Below are 16,737 nucleotides of genomic sequence, written 5' to 3' on the forward strand. Positions count from 1 at the left end.
CAGCCTTGATTTTTAGAGTAAAGTCTGGCCTAGTCCGTCCAGAAACGTGCCCCTCCCCCGAGGCCATCGCGATGCGTACACACACGTACTTGGTCGATGCACGGCAAGCGTCGTGGCGTTTGCTCTCGGCCGCCACACGCCCAATTCAAACCGGACAACTCCCGCTTGTGCTTTCATGAATTAGTCTAATTTGTCTTGTTTTACTCTTCTTCTTCTTCTTTTTTTCTTTCCGTTTTGGCTGTCCCGCGGACCGACTGGTGTTCCTGCGCCCGTCCATGTCCCCGACCAATCCCCCCTCTTGTCGGCTACAAGGCTTTGACGGACTGGAAAAAGGGATTCGCGAGCAGCTCGGCATCGGCTGCGACGAGCTCCTTCAGCCTGGCCACCTGCTCCTCCTCGGTCATGCCCCCGCCCCGCACCTGGTCCTTCCATCGGACCAGCAGCTGCTTGAGCATGGCGCTGCCCTCCTCCACGTCCTCCTTGCTGTAGCGCAACGACAGGTCCTCGTGCTTGGTGGTGAAGTCCTCGAGCTCGTCGGCCTTGCGCTTGGCCATGCGAACGACCTTGTCGGGGAAGCGCACGAGCTCGGCGACGTGGATGCCGAAGCTCTGGTCGCATATTCCGGCCTCAACCTTGTACAGCAGCGTGACCTCGCGCTTCGCGTCGGCCTCGCCGCCGCCGCCAATGTGCGCCGTCACGTGCAGGTTCCGGACTTGAGGGTGCTGGTCCGCGAGCGCCGTCAGCTCGTGGAAGTGGGTGGCGAACATGGCGAAGCAGCCAATCTCCTTGATGATGTGCTCCGAAATTGCCCAGGCCAAGCCGAAGCCGTCGTAGGTCGAGGTGCCGCGGCCGAGCTCGTCGATGATGATGAGAGACTCGGCCGTGGCCGACTTGAGGATGTTGGCCGTCTCGAGCATCTCGGCCATGAAGGTGGAGACGCCCTTGAGCTGGGAGTCGCTCGCGCCTACGCGGGCGAGGATGGAGTCGAATATGGTGAGCTCGGCCTCGGCGCAAGGCACGAAGCAGCCAACCTGAGCCATGAGGGCGATGACGGCCGACTGGCGGATAAAGGTCGACTTTCCGCCCATGTTAGGCCCCGTGATGATGAGGAAGGAGGACTCGGAGCGGGTGAGGTCGACGTCGTTGGTGATGAACTGGACGTCGTCCTGGAGCTCCATGCAGGGATGGCGCGCCCCGACAAGCCTCGTCCGGCCTTGGCCGCGGGGGTGGATGGTGGGCCGGACGTAGGCCTCCGGGGCGTGGAGGGAGCAGTGGGCGAAGGAGACGATGACGTCGAGGTGGGCGAGCACGCCGGCCAGCCTCTCGAGGACGGGGCAGTACGAGGACGCGACGAGGACGACCTCGTTCACGAGGCTGCTCTGGGTCCTGTTGTAGTTCTGGGAGAGCTGGTCGTGCTCGCGACGGAAGGCCTGCATCTTCTTCGTCGTGAAGTAGACGCCGTTCTTCTGGGTCGAGCACTCCTGGTACCTGGCCTTGTTCCGGATGCAGGCGGCTTCCTGCCTCGTCAGGCGCATGCAGACGCCGTGGACCTTGTGGCCGGTCTCGAGGAAGATTTTCTTGTCGGCCTCCTGGCCGAGGTCGCGGGCGGCCTCGGTGAACTCTTGCCTGATGCTGCGGTCGAGCTGGTCGAGCTTCCTGCGGATGACGCGCAGGCTTTGGTCGTACTCGGATTTGATGACGTACTCGTGCCGGTCGAGGGCGTCGAGGTCGACCGTCTGCTCCACCATGTCCTGGAGCTTGCCGAGGTTGCCGGAGAGCTCGCGCAGCTTCGAGGTGTAGGCCTCGTCCAGGGGGTCCCGATAGGCCTCGTCCATGACGCCCTCGAGCGTGCCGATGAAGGCGGGCAGGCGGATGACGACTTGGTAGGCGCGGACGACGTCCTCGAGGTTGGCCTTGCCGCGCTGGAAACGCTTCGAGAGGCGGTACAGGTCCGGAACGGACCGGAGGTGCTCCTCCTGCATCGTCTGGCGGAGCTCCGTGTCGGCGAAGAAGGCCTCGACGAGCTGCTGCCTCCGGTCGATGTCGGCCTTGCTCATGAGCGGCTGCTTGAGCCACTGGGCCAGCAGGCGGCTGCCGACGGGCGTCTTGCAGTGGTTCAGGACGCCGTAGACGCTCATCGTCTTGGAGCCGTCGCGGGGTCCCGGCATGAGGTTCAGGGCCTTGAGGGCGGCGGCGTCGAGCCTCATGAACTGGGCGAGGTCGTGCTGGTAGAGCCGGTACTGGCCAAAGTTGGAGGCATCCTGCAGGAGGCCGAGGTACTTGATGAGTGACGCGGCCGAGCCCATGGCGAGCTTCAAGTCCGCCTGGGGGAGCATGGTGGCGGCCCGCTCGTCCTTGAGCAGGCGCGCCAAGTCCTGCTCGACGTCGCGGGTGGCGAAGTCACCGGCGGGTCGCTCGGCGACGGCGGCGCCGCAGTTCTCGACGATGAGCCTCAGCTTGGCCAGCTCGGGGTCCTTGGCCTTGTCGCCTCTGTCGAGGGGCAGGATGCACTCCCGGACGCCGAGCTGGATGAGGAGGGACTCAAAGTTGGAGTAGAGGTCGTTGTCGAGAAACTCGCCGACGCCGAGCTCCCTGACGCTCGCGTCGCCGAAGCAGACGCCGACGGTGCGGGCCTCGGACGCCTTGGCCGAGATCTTGACGGCCATGATGACGGGGGAGGAGTCGACGTGGCCGCCGAGGTCGTCCTCGACGTCCTGCAGGTTGCCGGGCGACGCCTGCTTGAGGCACTTCCAGTTCATCCGGCCGTTGGGGCTCTCCCAGACCTCGACGCGCTTGCCGAGCTTGAAGAGGGCCTCTCGGAGGAACTGGCGGAAGACGGTGACGGTCATGGTGACGGAGGGCAGGCCGGTGTGGTCGTTGCGGCCGAGCTGCCTGACGACGGAGGTCGTCTTGTAGACCTGCCGGCGTCGTCAGCGGGCGCGGCGAGGCATTCGGGCCCGCGGCCAAGCACGGGGAGGGGGGCTTGCCGTCTTCGCAATAAAGAGGGCATCGGCGCCGTGCGAGGTGTACCAGTCCCCTCGGTCGAAGATTCGTATCAAGTCGTCATCGACGGCGGGGAGGGACTTGAAGAAGCGAATGAAGCCGCCCTCGTCGTCGAGCTGCCGATTCATTCGAACACGGGTTAGCCACCGACTGGATCCGGACTGCCCTGCCAGGACTGCGAGGGGGGGGGGGCGTACCTTGAGTTCCGGTCTTGACGCCATGGTACTGCGATGACCTTTTCGTACGCCGACAGTGGATGACGTTGGTGTTTGCCGCAGGAGGTGCTAAAGTGGTCGGCGAAGGCGAGAAGCAGGAACACGCGCCGCATCGGCCCACTTGACGCGTCGCACGGGACGAGCTAGACATGATTGGCGGGCCGGGCGAGGCTGGACAGAGGCGGGCTCTGCCACGTGCCCACGTGATTCCTGATATGGGCCCCGTCAGTCTACTTGCGGAGTACTCTACGACGAGTACTTACAGTACTTAAATACAGAGGTGTCGTCAAGGAATAATAATAGTTGTACTTGCGGAGTACAGGTGCCCGAGTACGCCGTACAGTACTCCGCAAGTGTACAGTAAGTACTTACGTGCATGTGACATGGACAGTGCCAGTACATGTCTGGTAGGCATCGTCAGTGCCCCGCGTACCGCCGCGTGCTACTTCTGCACCACCCCTAGGCCTACTTGGTATTTAACCAAGTAGTATGCACTTAGTACTGTACGGGGAAGTACTCGTACTGTACAACACTGTCCGTCATGCGTACAATGCACAACTACAGGTACATGTACTCCGTAAGAAGGTGTATATTGAGTATTGCTCCGTACGACTGCAAGTACTCCGTGCTTGTACTGCCTGCTCCATAATACCGGTCGCTACTCCGTATTGCGGAGTAAGTACATTTGCAACGTACAGTACATATTTACGGAGAACTTTCACCTAAGAATCAGTTCAAGTACCAATCAAGTATCATTAAGTATAGTATGCTCCGGCGAAGATGGATGTGTACATGTACATTGTTATACATGCATGACAGTCAGTGCTTGAAGATCTGCGCAAGCACAAGTGGTCTTTAGGTGGCTCAGCCGAGCACAAGTAATAGTGAATTACTGCACGTACTCCGTACTTGTACTTGGAAGCATAAGTACTTAGGTAGGTAGGTGTACTGTCCTAGCGTACTAGAGGGAACAGTCTTTGCTTTTACTTAGCCGGCGTACAGTACGGAGTCAGTACTAGCAGTAGGTTCGGAGTACAGTAGGTTCGGAGTACAGTAGGTTCGGAGTACAGTAGGTACGGAGTACAGTACAGTTGTAAGTACTTATACAGCGCATACCCATCCTAGTACAAACCTATCAGGTAATAAGTGCTGGGTAATATTAATACCTACATACTTGTACCTACGCTACGGAGTAGTACGGAGTACTTGCAGGCAGCAATTACTCCGTCATGATGCAAAGAAATCAGTCTCGTCACCTTGACCGCTTAATTTCACCGAGGGGCTAACTGCACCGAGAAAGATGACCGGCGGCAGATGCAGCCCGCCAACGCACCCATCGTCGAGGTGCAGTCTTCCAAGCCGAAAATAGAAAGATGTAGGAAGGGCGATGCAAGCTCTGCCGAATGTGCATATTCCTTGGGTCGGGTTGACAAAGACCAAGCGCCGCTCCTGCGCAGTCACCAAAGAGGCACCGGCATGCAACGACCGATGGAGTTGCCGAAGCTGAGGACGAGCACAAAGAATGACTGCCTGAAAGGAAGACGAGTTTGAGAGTGCAGCACGAGGAAGTGTGCTCGCGTCAGCGGCATCCCACGGGAATGCATGAGTCGTACGAGCATCATGACGTTCCTTGACCTTGGACGCCGGCGCGACGGCCGTCTAGGATGCGAGTGCTGCTCGACGCATGATGCGGTGCTCCGATGCGTGCACGCATCTGTCTGCACAACAGGTGTGCCCGTACGGTGCACGCCTGCCATTGCCGCCGAGACGGCTGAGCCGAACGTGAGCGGACGGGGCGACGGGCAATACTGACGAGCATGGCAGGGAAAGCGAGTGAGGGGAAGCAGCCATCGCCGTCCGGGGGCCTATGCACGCCGCCGCAAGAGTCGAGGACGAGGCTGCGCATGCGTGTCCGTACCCGTCAACGAGTCAATATGTAAGCAAGCACGGCGCATCAAGGACACGACGGACCGAATCTCGACCGCGAGCTTTCTCGGCCTACCGGTGGTCGCTTCTCCCAAATGGGAGCCTCGCAGTGGCCTTGCGCGTGCATCCTGCGGTCGAGAGGAGAGGAGAGGAGAGGAGAGGAGAGGAGGGGAGGGGAGGGGAGAGGAGAGGAGGAGGAGGAGGAGGAGGAGTTGGTTCCGTCGGCAAAACCGCTGGACACGATAGTGATCAAAGATGATGGCCCATTGGAACCTGGCAACACGGAGGGGGCGAGTCACGTCTAGTGGACGACCGTCATGACAGACGGGCGGTCGTCTTCTTTCGTCCGGGTCGACGACGGTGACTCGTAGGCGCACGCAATTCGTGCATGGCACTTGTGGAGTGTTTGTGTCGATCCGATTCCGCAGTCACATCATGGCTGCCCAGCAAGGTGTGGAGGGACGGGAGGGCAGCAAGCGGTGGGTGAAACTAAAACCTCCGTCACAGACGGTGCATTTCTGCCGCCTCGTTATTTTGTTCATCAAGGTTGCCGTGCATTCTGCCAACGCTACCCATCCGGGTTCTCGCATGGCGTGCCCCCCCCCCCCCCCTCCCCCTCCCCGCCCATCCGCCAAGCCGCCCATCTCTTCTCTCTGCGTGCCGGATGCAGCAAAGAGCTGGGATTATTTTTTTCTGGAACTAGCCCGAGGTCGAATCTATCGAATGGCAGGGGACAAGTTTGGACGAGCAAAGCTGGGCGAGCGTCGATATATCTCCTTGTCGCCGTCGTCTTCTCCGTCGACGACTCGTTCGGCTCAGAGCTGCATCTCCCGACGACCGAGTACATCTCCTGACCGACAGACCGAGTACATCTCCTGACCGACAGCCGCATCTCCTGACCGACGTGCTGATCGATTGTACGTGGCCCGTACGAGTTTGCCTGTGCGTCCGGCTGGCACTTTTGATCGTTGCGTCAAACGAACGAACCGAAACCTTAACCGACTGGAGAAACCGCCACGCCAAGGCTATTCGCATCCTTTTTATTAAGCTTAAGCTTATTTATCGCTACGAAATCCATCCTCCAAACCGCCCTCTCCGACCGATCATCACGACGACGACGACGACGCCAGCCTTTCCCTTGTCCGCCTTTCGCCCACCTCCCACCCTCCCCCTCCTCCGTTCGATACCCTCTCGCCGACACGAGGATTCGCACGGCGGCGTCCGCCCATCTGATTCTTTGGTATATTTTTTGGTTCCTCATACGTGAAAAAAAAAACCCCAAAAAAACCCCCCAAGAAAATAGACAAACATGACCATGCACGCGAGAGCGTATGCCTGTCTCGCCCTCTGCGGCGTTGTCGTGGCCTCGAATGTGCCCATACTGCCCCGGCAGACGACGGCGGCCCCATCGACGACGACGGCGGCCCCTGCGCCTCAGGTCACCGCCATCACCGGCTGCCACTTGAACGGAGCTTCCATGTCGGTTCACCCCCGCCCTCGCCCGGAAACGGGATGCACAGCAGGCGAGGAAAGGGACGCGGGCTAAGACTTGGCTACAGTTTCTGCTTCGGCCAAGGCCTCGAGTATCGGATCAAGTCGACGGTAACGCAAACGACCAGCGTTCCCGCCAGCTTTACGGGCTGCCACAACCACGGCGCAGAGATGTAGGCGGAGCCATCGTCCGAGTCGTCCGCCCCCGAGGCGAGCAGGCCGACTAACCACCCCTCCCTCCGTCAGGTTTTGCGTCGATGCCGCCGACGAGGATGTCGCCGTCGAGCCCGTCACCCCCGAGCCCGTCTCCGGCGGCCATGCTGGCCATGACCACGAAGGAGAGGACGCCGGAGCGACGGCCGAGCACGGCCACTGCCACTACCACGCCGGCGTTGAGTAGGACGCCCCCCCCCCCCCCAACCCTGAGTATCCGAGCCCGAGGCCTGATTGTGTGCGCTGCAGACACTGCGAGCCCGATGGCAAGAGCGAGAGTGCCTCGGTAAAGTGCGACGCCGTCCATCGCGATTACGACGTCGGCCTGCGTGTCGGCCTCTTGTTTGCCATCCTCGCCACGAGTGCACTCGGTATGTTCGTCGTCGGCCGAACCCCCCTCGGCGACCTCGACGGAGCAACGCTGACGAGCAAACCACCACGCTGCCAGGCGTCTTCGGTCCCATCCTGATGAACAAGCTCCTGCCGAGGAAGCTGGGCCTCATCTTCTTGGTGCTCAAGCAGTTCGGCACCGGAATCATCATCTCCACCGCCTTCGTACACGTAAGCTCCGCTCGCCCTCGCCGGTCGGGGAATGGTCCCTCACTCACCTTCGCCCCCGCAGCTCTACACGCACGCCTCCCTCATGTTCGGCAACAAGTGCATCGGCAACCTGGGCTACGAGTCGGTCGCCTCGGCCATCGTCATGGCCGGCCTGTTTCTCTCCTTCGTCATCGAGTACGGAGGCCACCGCATCGTCCTCGCCAAGGCCAGGTCGGCCGAGACCCTGTCGCCCGAGACCAAGGCCAAGGCCATACTGTCGACCGAGGTCGTCTCCATCCTCGTCATGGAGGCCGGCATCCTCTTCCACTCGCTGCGTAATGGATTCCCGGCCGCGCGCCCACCCTCCCCCGCGCCGCGCGCCCCCGACTGACCTCGTCGTTCCAGTCATCGGCCTCACCCTCGTCGTCGCCGCCGACTCCTTCATCCTCACCCTCTTCGTCGTCATCCTCTTCCACCAAATGTTCGAGGGCCTCGCTCTCGGCACTCGAATCGCCACCATCGGCACCGGCTCCGCCGCCGACGACGGCGGCGCCGACAACGCTCACGACACGGACAAGTCGACCAGCTCTCCCACCGACGAAGCCCCGAGCGTCTCCAGCTCCGCCGCCCCCCCCGCCGGCCTCTCCATGAAGAAGAAGCTCGGGCTCGCCTCCCTCTTCGCCTTCATCACGCCCCTCGGCATGGCCATCGGCATCGGTGTTTTGCAAAAGTTCAACGGCAACGACAGGTCGACCCTCGTCGCCATCGGAACCCTCGACGCCCTCTCCGCCGGCATCCTGGTCTGGGTCGGCGTTGTCGAGATGTGGGCGGCGGATTGGATGCTCGGCTCTCACGGCAAGAAGCCCGAGCTCTCCGACGCGACAATCCTGACCGTCACCCTCGCCGGCTTCGGCCTCGTCGCCGGCATGGTCCTCATGAGCTTGCTAGGGAAGTGGGCCTGAGGAGCCGCGTGCGTGAGCGAGAGGCGGAAGCGACCGAGGGCGGGGACGAGCGGGTGAGGATGTGGGGGGGAAGGCATTGCGCGAGCGAGCACCGCGTCGTGAGCCTTGTCGTGACGCGCACACGAAGCAGTCTTTTTGCCGTCATATATGCATCGCATCGGAGATGGACGTCCTGCGGCGTCGCCGTTGCATTCGTTCCGATTTGGCATGAGCAATTCGGTCATGATTACTACCCATTAAGAAAGTGGAATGCTGCCTTTGATCGGCTTCTCTCGCCTGCCGTCTCGTTTGTCGCCTGCCCCGTGCCCTTCAGTTCGGCGAGCGCGCGCCCGACGTCGCCGTCACGGACCGGGTCCCGTTGCGGGCCAGGATCGCAACCGACGGCACCTCCATACGCATGACGTCCCAGTGGCCCGATACGTGCGGGTTTCCGTGCGGCCTGAGGGCGGCCACTCGCATGCTGATGCCACGCCGGCCGTCCATCGTCAGCGGGCCGCGTCGTGGGCCGTGGCCGGAGCCTACTTACGTGTAATTTCCCGCCACGATCTGCGTGCCGTCGGCAAGCTTCCCGAACCACCAGAAGGCCGCGTTCCCGCGAGGAACCCTCAGCTGCGGGAACGCGACCGTGTCGCTCTTGTTGTGCCGCTCTGGCCTGTACTGCCGCTGCCACGACGACACCTGCACGGCGGCCGCGGAGCCAACATGGCCGCGCTTGCCCACCAGAGGCGGATACGTCCAGTCCCGTTCGGTCCAGCCGCTGGCGAATATCTGACGCCGTGCCCGGCCGGTCAGCGGGTGCGAGGGAAGCGGGCGGGAAGCGCAGACTCACGTCCCAGCGGAAATAGTAGCAAGGATATCGGAAGTCGGCCCGTAGATCGACGTAGTCGCTCGGGTCTTTTTCGGTGTCGAAGGACCAGCTGCCACGGTGAGCTCGTCAGCCGTCGACCGACGCGAGAACGATGGCGCTTGATCGACCTACGCCCAGCCGCGCTCCTCGGCCCGGATGACGGTTTTGACGTGCAGCAGAGTGTCGAACGCCTTTTCCACGTCGTATGCGGCGCCTGGGGTTTGCGAAATCGTCAGCGCTCCGCGAAACCTCGGCGGCCGCGGCGCCCGGGGGGGTCGGGCGGCTCGACGGTACCTCCGTAGGGAATGCAGAGTTCTTCTCCGCCGTCACCCTTGACCCAGAGTTTGCCGCCGTACAGGGGAAACGCTTCGTCGTCGCCGACATGCTCGGGGGGGGAAAACACGACCCTGTCGCCCGTCAGCCTCCCCCGTCCGCTCGGACGACGGCCGTGGCCAACCCACCGGGCGCTCGCCTTCGCCCCGGGGCTCACCAGCAGGGGATCCGGCAGGGAAACGTTGGGGACCAGTGTCAACGGCTCGAGCGTTTGCAGAGCATTGATGCCGCCGAGACGGTCGTTCAAGCCGACGCCGGGCTGCGGCTCCAGCTCGAAGCTGTACCTGACCGGGTCCTTGCCCTCGTTGGCGATCTGAACGGTCCACTCGGGTCGGAACCGTTTCGTGTCCAGCAGGGCGAATGGTTCAAAGGAGAGGTCGGTCGTGGACTCCAACACCTTTTGGGCATTCACGAGGCCGGTGCCGACCTGAAATGGCGATGCCGCCAAGGCCGGCCGAGGCATGCCGTGTCCGGTGCACCACGCGACGCTCCGGCCGCTCGAGATGATTCGGCTCGCCATGCGCTTTGCGAAACCGGGACCGTGAACGGCTCGGCCCCCATGCTTTCCGATGTAGAGCGCCGCCACCCCGGCGACGTACGGCGCGGCCATCGAAGTGCCGTCGGCCATGCCGAACCTCTGGCGCAAAAGGGTGCTGACGATGCGGTAGCCCGGTGCGCCGACGTCGGGCTTGAGCAGCATCTCGTTGGTCGGTCCCCACGAGGTGAAAGGTGCCGCCATCGGTCGAGCTCCCGGATCGCTCGAGCCCATGTCGGGATCGCCCGTGACGTTGATGGCCGCCACCGACAGGACCCCGTGGCCGTTGGAGCCGGTGCCGGACGACAAGGGACCATTCTGCCCTTCGTTGCCGGCGGAGACGACGACGACGACCCCCCTCTCCACGATTCGGCGGGACAGCTCGGCCCAGGGTCCATCGCTGAAGCCATTCATCCCGTTGACGCTCGAGGTGATGACGTCGGCCTGGGGGCGAGTCAGCTGCCGCTGCCCGATGATCCCCCCCCCCCCCCTCGGGCCGCATGACGAGACCTACCCCGGCGCTGTACGCATCGCAGAAGGATTGCATAAGAGTCGCCTCATCCGTGCGTTGCGCACTCTTCTTCGTCGGGTCAGTCTCTCGGCGCACCATCAACGACGTCAAGCAGGCGGGCAGGGACGAACATCGGCGAAGACCTTGTACACGAGGAGCTCCGCCTCGGGAGCAACTCCGGTGAGCCTGCAGAGTGGCTCGTTAGCATCCGCGTACGAGGAGACGGACGGGACGGCTTGCCACTTGCCGTCGCCGGCGACGATGCCGGCAACGTGGGTTCCGTGGCCCTCGTGGTCCATCGGGTTGCCGTCCGGAACCTTGGGCCAGCGGCCTTCATCGTGAGGGTTCCCTTCAGGCTCGTCAGCGACGACCGACGGGGCGGGTGCGCCGGAACGCTGACAGGATTCCCCGACAAGGTCGTAGCCTCCGACGACCTTGCAACCAGGGCCGAAGCATCCGCCGAGCTGTCCCCGTCAGCGTCGCGGCCGGCCTCGGACGGGGCTCGGAAGACGAACGGCCTCGTGCGAATAGTCGACGCCCGTGTCGACGACGGCGACCTTGACCCCCTTTCCCCTGACGCCTGCCTCGTGCAACCGTTCGACGCCCGTCCAGCGATGGACAGAGACGTTGCGGGCGGGGGCGTCATCCGGGAGCGACATCTCTCGAAGGCCGACCAAGGGCTCGAGCGGCACGACGCCGACGGGCCAGGCATTGACGACGCCCTCCATGCGGTGGAGCGCGTCCAGGGTCACGTCGTCGGCGCCGACGACGATGCCTCGAAAGATGTCACCGCAGCTGAACTGCTTGTAGTAGCCGCCGTCCTCACGGCCTTGGAGCGCCACGCGCCGGGCAACGGTGGCCACGCTGGCACCCTGGGCGGCGCATCGTCAGCCGGCGTCGGCCATCGACAGGAGGTGGAGCAGACCTCTTTGATTTCGACGATGTACCTCTCGGCGCCGCCGTCGCGCCAGGTCTTCCGTCCGGGACCGGGCACTCCTTGCCCAGGATGCGGTCGGGCATCCACGGCGCCGAGCAGGAAACGGACGACGACGGACAGTCGTGAGGGCAACATGCCGGCGTTTGGTGTCGAGGCCGCCGAGCACGGTCGTCCGACCTGGTCTGGAGCCGAGGGAGACTGCCGAGAGGCGGCGAGAGACGGCGAAAGGCGGCGAGAGACGGCGAAAGGCGGCGAGAGACGGCGAAAGGCGGCGAGAGACGGCGAAAGGCGGCGAAAGGCGGAAGCGACGTACGACGAACAGACAGACGGCCGACGACTCGACGCACGCGGCCGGCAGATGCTCTGACTATGGGGACGGACGGGGCACCTCGGCAACGGTTGGCGAGGGCAGGAGCCGTCGATGGCGTCCCGCGAGGTTGGGCGACGCAGTCTCGAGGCGGACGGGAAGGAGACGCACGCTCGATGCTGCCGGGGCGAAAGCACGAGGCGACCGAGATCCTTTCGGGGACGAGAGCGGCCGACGCACGGATTCGACGATGCAGAGCGCCGGGCCAGCAGGACCGACGGACGCGACGCAAGCTTCTTTGTCGACCGGACGCGCCACGACAACCAAGACGACGACGGGACGGGGGGGGGGGGGTCGGTTGGGTCCGAAGGTGTTGGGTGAGGACGTAGAAAGGCTGGGGGATAATGCCGCATTCGCCTCGGGCACTCGCGTGCCGCGGCAAGGCAACGGCCGGCACGTACGTGCGAGTACTCGTCCGTACGGTACCAGCAGGTGGTCTTCCCCGCGAGCGGCGAGCAGAAAGCTTGATCCTCGCCGCACCACGGTTGGTCGGCGCGGCGGCGGGAGCCAAGACGGCTGCCGCTCAGCGGATGCCAACGAGCATTCGCGTCCTGCCGCGCCGTTTGGAAACGGCTTCGATGGCTGCCAAGCGTCGAGGATGCCCGTGCTCGCATTCCCTTGCCCCGTCGTCGGGTAGGGCCGTTGTCGATTCGACATTTCGTGGGCCGGAACGCAGCATTGACGCAGCGGGCACGCACCCGTCCGGAGTGGCAGCAGGTCCGACGCAGTCGCTGACGACCGGAGCGAATTCGCTTGGCCGCTTCACAAAACAAGGTCAGGAGCACAAGGTAGAATGCCTACCTTGCAGCCGCCGGCGACGTCTCTCCTCTCTCGTCCTTTGCTTCGCGCTGCAGAGTCGATGCACCTGCTCTCGGTGCCTCGAACCCGCTCCGTCGGCGGCCGCGTGACGGTTGACAGCAGGAACCTGCTAGGTGCTCGAGGGCGTCAACGTCCCCTTGCCACGTCACGGCCATTGCTGTTCGTAAATGACGGGAACTTTAAGGACAACGGTGCCGAGACATGAAGCAAAATATGTCATCGTCGCCACGCAAGTGCCTACCCCACTTGCGAAGTGATGACAAGTACGAGTACTGTACTTTACTCGTGGAAGCATACGAAGTACAAGCTTGCACAAGTAAAAGAGCGAGTCCAAGTAGTTACTTGCGAATACAAGAACAAGTACAAATACAAGTGCAAGAACAAGTGCAAGTACACTTGTATGAACGAGTAATACAAGAACAAGCACGGAGTACGGCGTACAATTGCGGAGTACAAGTACAAGTTCAAGTACGAGTATAAGAACAAGAACAAGTATGAATACTGCACATACATGCACATCTTCGCCCTAAAAGCACACGTACTTGTACGTGCAAGTACATGATTGTACCATGAACCTCGGATGCACCACATGTACAACTACAGTACAGCAGGTGCATGCTACAATCGGTACGTCTGGTGCCAGGTCAAGTTATCATCAGCACCGCTGGCATCGCTTCCGTATACTGCACTTGTACTTGTACGAGCTACGTGTGCACCCTTACAACCACAAGGAGAACATGCACTGCGAAGTACGGAGTAGTCGTGTCCATGGCCTCATTTGCTTGGCGGCACGGCAGCAGCCGGTGTTGAGACATGATCTGGTGTGCTCCGTACAGTAATTAATACACCCATCTCTACGGAGTACAGAGTACATGTACGAAAGTACATGTACTCTCCGACTGCGGAGTACTGTAGTATCCGATTGCACTCCGTTGCTTGCAGGAAGTTGCACTTGTACATGTAATTATTGCTCCGTATAGGCACTTGTGTGCGCGCAAGTCCAGTATTTCCTTCAGCGGCGCGCCTCGTGCGATCGAGCTCCCGCGCCGTGAAACACCATCCGAACCTATTGCTTGTAAGCACTGCAAGTAGGAACCTCTGCTGCACTACATAGACGAGTAGCATTGGTAGCTTCGGTACTGGGCAATGGGGATGCAGGACTGGTACGCCGACAGCACGGAGTGCCATGCATGCACCTACCGGGCAAGATACATGTACTGTACTGTAGTTGTACAGTGTACATGCGCTGCAAGTACTCCGCACAACGGGTGCAGTACGCCGGACGGTGCAGACAAGTGCGCCAAATATTAATTACCTGCTTACTTGCATGAGTAGTTGCAAGTACATGTACAAAGTACATGCAAATGCACTTACTCCGTACAGTAAGTACTTGTTGCTGCCGCCTGCTCCCATAGCCGTACTTGTAAGCATCACATGTACATGCGTACCAGCCGTGGGGGTAGCAGCGCGGGGCAAAACGTGTGCACAAGTACTCCGTACTTACTATACATACATACTACAGTAGGTAATTAGGCACTGTACTTTACAGAGTACAGTATCTCTCAACGATCACGTAATGAAGGTACATGCACGAAGTACTGCGAGTACCGTATAGTACACACATATACGGAGTGCCGAGTACGGAGTACTGGAAGGGTGATGCTGACATCGTTTCTCCCATGTACAAGTAGTTTTGCCAGCCGTGAATTACGGAGCAAATGTCATCCTGCTGCTGTGTACTTGCTTGTGCACTTGCATATGCAGTATTCCTTGCGCCTGCGAACCCAGCCATGAGGACGAGAGGGCATCGTACCCCGGAAGTTGTTGTGCTTCCTCGAGGGCTACGAATACATGCTAGTACATGCTGAAGGCACGGATAATTGCGCAATGACGACGCTGGTATGTTCCGGCCGATGCTTGACAGTGCACACTGTACGTTGTGCGTACCTAGGTGTACTTGCATGTACCTATGCAAGTATTACTTACCGTACACCTGCAGCAGGAGCGTGGAGGACCGCACACTGCTTCGCCAACGAGAAATGCTCGTTACCACGACAGTACGCGTGTCGGCGACCGATACGTTTCAGGAACCATACCAAGCAATTGCTTGGCGGAAGGTCGTTGGTACTTGTCGCCCGCGCCGCAACCGCCTACCCCGACAAGTACAAGTACCTGCGCACGTTCCTTTGCCCCGCGTCGCACTGGGTACCACCCGGGTACCTGCTTGTTGTCTCCCCCCCCCCCTGTTCCCCTGTCAGCTGCTCCCGTCCCCTGCAGGCCCGTCCACCCTTCCAGATGCCATCCGGCGCCGACGCTCGACTTTCCATCATGCCACATCGCAAGGTGCACGTACGAACGCATCACCACCGCTATTGCACGCACCGCTCGGCCCGTCACTCTTTACCACTTTCCCGCCGGAAGCATCGGTTGAGCCGTCGAGACGGGTTTCCAGGCAACTCGTCGTCGGAAGAACCCCCTCGTCCTCGTCACGACCCTCCGCCATCGGGTCACCGACCGACTCTCGCCGCCAGCCCATGTCCATCGACAGCAACCCGGCAGCCGGCAAACGACGCGATCCATCGTCGCCATATCGAAAACCGTCACCCACTCGAGCTCTCCCGCGGCCCTTCCTTGGACCGTCCATCGTTCCCGCCACGGGCCCATCGTGAGACCATCGACAACCTTCACCGACCCGTTTCGACGCCCACGACCGCCGCCATGGGTCAGAGCTTCATCCACCGCATCCAGGCGAAGCTCGAGCTTTTCCGCCTCGAGAAGCGCTACACGCAGCGCCGCCATCGCCGCTCCGCATTCGTCTCCAACGCCGTGTACGTCGACGGCGAGTACATCTACCAGACGCCGAACAGCACCGGTTCCTACACCGACTTCAACGGAAACCGCATCGACGCCCTGCACGGCGAAAAGGCGGTGGCCGTCTCTGCCGCCAAGCACACCGCCATCATGGCCGCGACGCCTGCCTCGACGGCCATCCCCGCGTCGGACTCCAAGAGGGTGCATCGTTTCGGCGAAATGCCGGGCATCGGTGACTCCTTCGGCAGCTTCGGCAAGGACGAGCAGCATGTCGCCGAGCCCCGCGTGAGGGTGACGAGGTGAACAGAGCCCGCGACCGATGAGCCTGCTTCATGGCAGCACCCGGACTTTGGTCGTGCCACGATCGACGTGCAATGGTTTGCCCGGCACGCCACGTCGGCATCGCCTAGCGGCTTGGGCACGGTGCATCACGACGACACGTCTGTTCCTGTCCCACAACGAACCCGTACACCCTCCCGCCCTGCTCCGTTCTCTCCGACTTCTTCTCACACGCACGACGCAAACACACACGGCTCGTCCTGTTCTCTTTCATGCTCGCTCTGGCGGACGGGTGCGAGGACGCAGCCCATGATGGGGGGGGGGTTTTTTTTTTTTTTTTTTTCTTTCCTTTTCCGAGCTGCTTGCGCCTTGCAATTTCAAAATGCCGTCTTGGCCAGGGTTCGGAGGCGGGCACGTGGCCCTGGGCATCCATCCGCGGCCGGCCATACCCTGAATGTGCATGCTCCGGTTCGCGGTACAAGCACCTCGTCCGTGCATGAGCACAAGTAAAAGTACGGAGGACCTGGGGCGGATCCTAGCATGCATAACATGTACTCCGTACGTAGTTGTAAGTAAATGTACTCGCAACTTGATCATCCCTGCGAGCGGGCCTACCACTATGCACTTTGCCGACATCATTTGCCAATACGAGTTGGCCAGAAATCTACAGGCCATGCCTTGCAAGTACAATAATGCTCTGCGCTTGCAACCACGATGTTGCAAACACAAACGGCAGCCCAACCAGAGTTGCAGGATGCAGGCCGCGTATGAGGCCGGGAGGGGTAGCCGACAAGCAAGGAAAGATACGCACTCGACGAAGGTCACGTGACCCACCAAGTGGTGATGGATGGATGGATCGAGCGGAGATGACGATGATCATGGATCGATGGATCGAGCGGAGATTACGGAGATTACGGATCGATGGGGTATACGAATAATCAGTCGATC

At 61.3% G+C, this 16,737-nt stretch overlaps 5 protein-coding genes across 5 annotated transcripts; 2 read left to right on the plus strand and 3 right to left on the minus strand.

Annotated features, from left to right (window-relative positions):
• Positions 1-305: 305 nt before the first annotated feature.
• Positions 306-3,224, minus strand: DCS_06743 (DNA mismatch repair protein MSH2; the record flags this gene model as incomplete). Its single annotated transcript, XM_040804031.1, has 3 exons — positions 306-2,918; positions 3,072-3,119; positions 3,201-3,224. 3 exons carry the CDS (start codon positions 3,222-3,224, stop codon positions 306-308), a joined length of 2,685 nt encoding a protein of 894 aa, XP_040654135.1.
• A 3,229-nt stretch (positions 3,225-6,453) lies between these two features.
• Positions 6,454-8,350, plus strand: DCS_06744 (uncharacterized protein; the record flags this gene model as incomplete). Its single annotated transcript, XM_040804032.1, has 7 exons — positions 6,454-6,623; positions 6,704-6,808; positions 6,882-7,031; positions 7,098-7,219; positions 7,297-7,409; positions 7,471-7,723; positions 7,794-8,350. The coding sequence occupies 7 exons, from the start codon at positions 6,454-6,456 to the stop codon at positions 8,348-8,350; spliced, it is 1,470 nt and encodes a 489-aa protein (XP_040654136.1).
• A 309-nt stretch (positions 8,351-8,659) lies between these two features.
• On the minus strand, positions 8,660-10,479 carry DCS_06745 (uncharacterized protein; the record flags this gene model as incomplete). The annotated part of the gene is made up of 5 exons (XM_040804033.1): positions 8,660-8,810; positions 8,877-9,118; positions 9,180-9,267; positions 9,330-9,411; positions 9,492-10,479. The coding sequence occupies 5 exons, from the start codon at positions 10,477-10,479 to the stop codon at positions 8,660-8,662; spliced, it is 1,551 nt and encodes a 516-aa protein (XP_040654137.1).
• Positions 10,480-10,683: 204 nt separating this feature from the next.
• On the minus strand, positions 10,684-10,875 carry DCS_06746 (uncharacterized protein; the record flags this gene model as incomplete). The annotated part of the gene is made up of 1 exon (XM_040804034.1): positions 10,684-10,875. The coding sequence occupies one exon, from the start codon at positions 10,873-10,875 to the stop codon at positions 10,684-10,686; it is 192 nt and encodes a 63-aa protein (XP_040654138.1).
• A 4,152-nt stretch (positions 10,876-15,027) lies between these two features.
• Positions 15,028-15,813, plus strand: DCS_06747 (uncharacterized protein; the record flags this gene model as incomplete). Its single annotated transcript, XM_040804035.1, has 1 exon — positions 15,028-15,813. One exon carries the CDS (start codon positions 15,028-15,030, stop codon positions 15,811-15,813), a length of 786 nt encoding a protein of 261 aa, XP_040654139.1.
• Positions 15,814-16,737: the final 924 nt, after the last annotated feature.

This window comes from Drechmeria coniospora, chromosome 03 (genome assembly GCF_001625195.1).
Source record: "Drechmeria coniospora strain ARSEF 6962 chromosome 03, whole genome shotgun sequence".
Lineage (NCBI taxonomy): Eukaryota > Fungi > Ascomycota > Sordariomycetes > Hypocreales > Ophiocordycipitaceae > Drechmeria > Drechmeria coniospora.